The sequence below is a fragment of the Herpailurus yagouaroundi genome, unplaced genomic scaffold, assembly GCF_014898765.1.
Source record: "Herpailurus yagouaroundi ecotype Mexico unplaced genomic scaffold, PumYag 220, whole genome shotgun sequence".
Taxonomy (NCBI): domain Eukaryota; kingdom Metazoa; phylum Chordata; class Mammalia; order Carnivora; family Felidae; genus Herpailurus; species Herpailurus yagouaroundi.
This window is the reverse complement of record NW_024412451.1, coordinates 1,148,223-1,154,102: the sequence shown is the minus strand read 5'-3', so window position 1 is coordinate 1,154,102 and position 5,880 is coordinate 1,148,223. Positions and strand designations below refer to the sequence as shown.

Genomic DNA, 5,880 nt, shown 5'->3' with positions numbered 1-5,880 from the left:
TCTGGTGCTTCTCTTCTTCCCGTCTCCCCAGCTTGCTGTCCTGGGGAGCAGGGCAGATTTGGGTCCTGGCCTTTAGGGGGCAGATTACCTGCAGCCACCATTGGAGCCTGAGTGAACTTGCCATGGGGACACTTTCACTGCAGGTCATAGAATTGTGAGGAGCTGAGGAAAACCAGTCTCTGCTAAGGAGGAAGCCCCTAGAAAAAGGGGTATTCTGTTTCCTGCGGTGACATCAAGTCCCATCTCTGTGCCATGGATAGGAAAAGACCGTGCCCTCCTTTGGCTAAATGCAGTGACTACCTCCGTGTCGTCTGCTCTCAGTTGAAGACAGTGCCTGCCTTTGGTGAAATGCCTCGTTAAATGCAATGCCTGATTCAGTGTATGGTTAAAAAATAGAGTGTGTCTTAGTTAAATACAGTGAAATACAGGGCTTACCCTGAGCTGAAACAAGTTCTACCCTTATCCAAATGCTTGTACGTTACCCTTAACACACAGCGCCCACAGTTGGTGAAGTATGGTGGCTTCCTTTGCCTACAGAGCTCATCTACTCTTGCTTAAAAGTAGTCTCTGCCTTGTAAGTCCAGAACCTACCCTCAGTTAAGTACACCATTCACTTCAATATGGTACATACCTCACCTACCCGGTTTAAATTCACTACCTCCTAGCTTAGTGTTTCCCCAAGTGCGTCTCCAAGTGGGTCTGGCCACCGCACCCATCCCAAATTAGTCCCGACCTTCGAATCACGCCACCTCACCCTTCCCTAACGCGGTTGGTTCCGTCACCAGCCGTCTGGCTGCCCACTACCCCATGCCCCTTTGGCCTCCTTGCCTTCCTCCTGCCCTTGGACGTACCCATACAGTCCTGGCGTCCTTGTTGTGGGAATCCTGGGGGCGGGGCGGGGGGTGGTGAAGAAAACACCCAAGAGGCCAGGAGTGGGGTCCCTGTAGATCTCTAAAGAGCGAGGGGCTGAGGACTGGGAGGCATGACACCCAGGTCTTGCTGACCGAGAAGACCTCAGGCAAGAAACTCTCTTAACGATCTTCAAGGCCGTTCAGAGCAGAGACATTCACTTGCCCTCTCTGAACCCCTCGCCCCACTGCCCTGACTACACAAACCCCTTCCTAAGTGCCCTCTCAGCTAGGCAACTGAGATCCTCCCCACCTTGTCAGACCTTATCTGTCCCATGTCCCGCCCCCTCCCTCTGCTTCCCAGGGGGACTGCTGGTTGATTTGAGCGTCCAGGGCAGGGAAGGTGGGGGCAATGGCCAGAGAGGGCATAAGATCCGGGGCTCAAAAGTACGAGACCGCACACAGTGCAGGAGGGTTGGAGCTTGAGTTTCTTTCCATTCCTCAACACCATCCAGCCTGGGGACAGATGGAACCTGTGTCCTCCCACTCTTACACTGCCACCTCCAGCTGGCCTAAGCTCAGGGCTGGGATTATTGATTGCATTTATCTGGGAGCTCATGGTCAGAGTCGTCGAGGAAGGCCTCTCTGGGCATCCTTGACCACCTCCTCTAGAGCTGTGCGGAGCATCTGGTAGATGGTGGCGAAGCTGATGCCGCAGGTGGCCAGGGCGCCTAGGATGGGCACGCCGAGGAGCTCCTGGGTGAAAGCAGAGGCGTCCCTGGAGGCCTGGCCCAGTAGTTCCACCACCAGTGCCTCAGTGACTTTGGTCTTCCAGCCCTGTACCGCCTCCAGGATCTTGTGCAGGGGCTGGCCTGTCTGCTCAGCCAGCCTGACGAGGGAGTCCTCGTCGAGGCCGAGGCTGCGGCGGTAGCCCTCCAGGGAGCTGATGAGCACATACAAGTCACATGCCACATCCCGTACGCCTGGCACGGGGCTCGGGTTGACGCCACAGGCCACCGTGGCCACCAGCCAGATATGCTGCCGCAGAGAGGCTGCCTTCTCTAGGATGGGCTTCGAGACGTTGGGCACGGCCAGCAGCAACGCGTGCTGCTTGTGACTCTCCAGTTCCTTCACCATCAGCTCCTCCAGCAGGTGGAAGTCGTACTTGCCCAACTCAAACATGGAGAGCAGGAAGACCTTGGGGTCCTTCAGGCCCTCCGCTGCAGAAGACAAGAGCACCGCTCTGTTCCTGCGCTGGAGCAGGCCATGGCATGCTGACTGCCGCGGAGGCACAAGCACTTGCTGTGAGTGCACAGCATGTGGCTCGGGAGAGTTGGCCCTGGAGCCAGGCTGCCTGAGTTCGGACCCCAGCCTTGCTACCCACCACCCGTGTGGCCTTGGGCAAGTTACCAAACCAAACAAGGGGATAACTGTACCTGCCTCATAGGGATGTTGTGAAGGGAGCGCATGAAAACGGTGCCTGGCCTGCGATAAGCCCTCAACAAATGTCAGCTGCCCTCGGCCACAGGTGCCAGCATCCCGTGGGCGCAGAGCTTTTGCACCGCTCTAACTTGGCAAACACACACGCCAGAACGTGCCCTGTTTCCTTAATGCAGGTGATTGGTCTCTGTCACCTGTGACTGGGAAGAGCCAACTCTCAGGAAGTGAATGGCAGCTGTAAGCATTATTTCACCGCGGGGCCCAGATCAGTCACGCAGCGCGACATTGGATGACCCCTTCTCCCACTGTGGGCCTCAGCTGGGAGAGGAAGAGGAGGGGGCTGGCAAACCCTCCAGAATCCACCCACCTCCAGAGCCTGAGCCTCACCCCTCAGCCGCCGCCCACAGTCTTCCGGGATCTGGCGGAGCACTCTCTCCTCGGAGAAGGTGCTGGGGCGCCGGCTCCGCGAGGCGGCAATGTCCACGTCCACCTTGGAGCGGACGAGGTAGAAGCGTTTGCCCCGCTGCAGGATCTCGCAGGCCAGCTGGGCATGGTGGGCGGTGAAGCTGTCTGAGGTGATGATGATGAAGAAGTCATAACGTTCCAGCAGCACCCGCTGGAGGTATCTACCAGTCCGGAAGCGGGACGTGCCTATGCCCGGCAGGTCCCAGATGACGATGTTGGGGTACTTAGGGTGTGGGTATGGCGTGGGGTCCACCGTCATTTCCACCACGCCCGTGCAGGCTGAGTTGGGGTCCTCGTCTCCCAGCCCCCTGATGGCATTGACAAAGGTCGACTTGCCTGAGCCTGTGCCCCCAGTGATGCCAATGTCCAGCCTGGCATTCTCCAGCGAATGAAGTGTGGCCTGCAGCCTGGCGGCCACTGCGGGCAGACCCCCCGCCTCAAAGGCTCCCATCAGAGCACTGGTGTCCCTCCATAGCTCCAGTATCTTGGACTGGCTGAGGCTTGACTGGAAGACTCTGCCCGCCATGGGCTACCTGACGTCCAGGCCTTCAGGATCGATGACCTTTGGCAGGGCAGGGAAGGGAATATTTTCACTCGGGGCCGCCCTCTCTTCTCTACACCCACCAGCACGCCCAAAGTATCCGAGGCCTTGCCAGCAATCGTACTGCGAGTGCAACCATATGTCAGGCCCCGTGCTAAGTGCTTTATTTCAGTTAACACGTATTCATCACTGCCAGGTTCTCCTCCTGGAGCATCTCATAAAATCCTCATAACAGCCGGAAAAGGAGATTCCCTTACTATCCACATTTGGCACCCAGTGGAGAAATCGTTTGCCCAAGGCCTCTGGCTAGTGCATGGAGTGTTGGGAATAGAAATCGGTCCCTCTGATCCTAGAATTTAAATTCTTTTTTTTCTTCAAGATCATTATTTTGTTAAGATCTTAGTTTCAAGTAATCTCTACACCCAACGTGGGGCTCGAACTCACAACCCTAAGATCAAGAGTCGCACGCTCCACCGACCTAGCCAGCCAGGTGCTCCTAGAATTCAAATTCTTTTATTTATTTATTTTTTTAAATTTTTTTCTCAACGTTTTTATTTATTTATTTATGGGACAGACAGAGACAGAGCATGAACGGGGGAGGGGCAGAGAGAGAGGGAGACACAGAATCGGAAACAGGCTCCAGGCTCCGAGCCATCAGCCCAGAGCCTGACGCGGGGCTCGAACTCACGGACCGTGAGATCGTGACCTGGCTGAAGTCGGACACTTAACCGACTGCGCCACCCAGGCGCCCCCTCAAATTCTTAAATTACTTCTTGTGGCATTTACCATGCACCGGGCACTACAACCAACCATATAGGGCAGTAATTAAGCGCTGGAACCCTCATGGTCGCTGGTAGCAGTTAGTGTTCATTTAACGTTTACCCGGGGCCAGCCACTGTCCTAACCACATGCGTAATTTCACTAAGTCCCCATTTCACAGAGAGGGAAACCGAGGCTCAGGGAGGTAAAAGTCACTAGATTGTCCAGCCTGCACCAGAGCCAGGACATGGACCGGCTCCCTCTGATCCTTCTGCCATACAGCCTCCCCACCCTATGCTCACACCGCCAGGGAGTCCCGTGTTCAGGATGGTGTGTGAGGGTGCACAGGTACCGGGATGTGGGCTGTGTTTTTGAGAATAGGTTTGGAATGGATCCTTGTATCTGAGAGTCTGGGATTTCCCTACCATAACCACTCACACCCTCTTTGGCGCAGAAAAGTCCATGTGAACCCAAAAGTAGTCCCGGCACAGCCAATGGGAAGGCGTCCCAGGAAGAGAAGAATCCTTTGGTTAACCCTCCAGGGGAAAGCCGCCCGTCTTAGTCCGGAATGGTTTTCTAGGTTTAAGGTAATTTGAGGCCCCAAATGAGGCTAGAATCACCACCACCAGATCTGGGAATACCCACAGGCAGTATTTGTGAGCACGTAGGGGTGAGGCCACCTCCCCGCAGGACAGTCCCCGCTTCGCCGCCGGCCTTATACACAGCCTCCGGGGTCTTCTTGTGAATTCCTGGAAACTCGCCTTTCTCTGCACCTAAATCCGACCCCATCCGTGACCCTTGTTCCAAGCCCACAGAAAGCCTAGGGGCAGCCCTTGTCCTGTCCAAAGCCCCTAACCAGGTAGCATGCGAATCTTTTAAACACATGTGACCCTTGACTCGGCATGTGAGGTTAGGCTTGTGCGAGGGTGTCAGATTCACTTTTGCACTCCTACCGAAGAGCCAACAGGGAGTAAGGGAGTGCCCGGGGGTTTGGTTTCACAGGGTCCCCTGGGCAGATACAGATGCCCTCACCCCATCCACGTGTTGCACATGCCCTGTGTCACCCGCAGCCCATGCAGCTCTCAGGAATCCTACCGCCATCGCCCCCTCTCAGTTCCATGGCCTTTCAGGACAACCCCAGCATCCGTGCACCCACACACCCACGCGGAGACAGCAGGTAACCCCAGTCAGCAGGCTGTTCACCACCTTGGACCCACAGTGTCACACCCCCGGAGACTTACCAAGGCCCCTCCCAATCACACACACACACACACACACACACACACACACACCAGAAAGCTTGTCACCACACACATTCGCACAAGCCTCCGAAACGACTCGTTCTCGGTGGCGGGATTCACCCTCTGCCCCCCTCCCTGCTTTGGCGGGCAGCGAAAGAGCCCACCAGCCTTACCACCCCAGGCTCCACGCGGAGGCCAGCCCGAGGCCGTGGGACCTCCCCTCCCCCCCGCCACCGACACCCACCATCACTCACTGGCAGCAGGGCTGGCTGGGGATGCTCTGAGCCCCCCACCGTTTAGCTGGGTTGCTAGGCACCATTGTACCCAACCTGGGCACTGATTGGCTGCCCCACCACCCCCCCTCCAGAGGAGGCCTTTGGGACACTGGGCTTCTCTGAAAGGGACAGGAATGGCAACAAAAATAAGTCCCAGTCCCCACTAAGTCACCCGCACAGGCTGACAGTTGACACCGGTCTTGGGTCCAGGCCGGGACGTCCTGTTGCCCCACAGATCTCCCTTGGCTACCAGGGGACCAGGGAGAGAGATCCCAGCAAGGGGCCCTTGGCCTGCCATCCGGATCTTAAAG

At 56.7% G+C, this 5,880-nt stretch overlaps 1 protein-coding gene across 1 annotated transcript; it reads right to left on the bottom strand.

Moving 5' to 3' along the window:
• Window positions 1-1,318: 1,318 nt before the first annotated feature.
• LOC121019036 (interferon-inducible GTPase 5-like) lies at window positions 1,319-3,324 on the bottom strand. The gene is made up of 2 exons (XM_040458204.1): window positions 2,676-3,324; window positions 1,319-2,068 (listed from the first exon to the last, which is right to left on the bottom strand). Exons 1-2 carry the CDS (start codon window positions 3,277-3,279, stop codon window positions 1,470-1,472), a joined length of 1,203 nt encoding a protein of 400 aa, XP_040314138.1. The 5' UTR covers window positions 3,280-3,324; the 3' UTR covers window positions 1,319-1,469.
• Window positions 3,325-5,880: the final 2,556 nt, after the last annotated feature.

Excerpts from the sequence above, each read along its gene's own strand:
- LOC121019036 (XM_040458204.1), bottom strand. The coding sequence starts at position 3,279 with ATGGCGGGCAGAGTCTTCCAGTCAAGCCTCAGCCAGTCCAAGATACTG. Across the intron at positions 2,069-2,675 it reads CTGTGGGCGGCGGCTGAGGG|CGGAGGGCCTGAAGGACCCC; the intron begins GTGAGGCTCAGG and ends TGTCTTCTGCAG.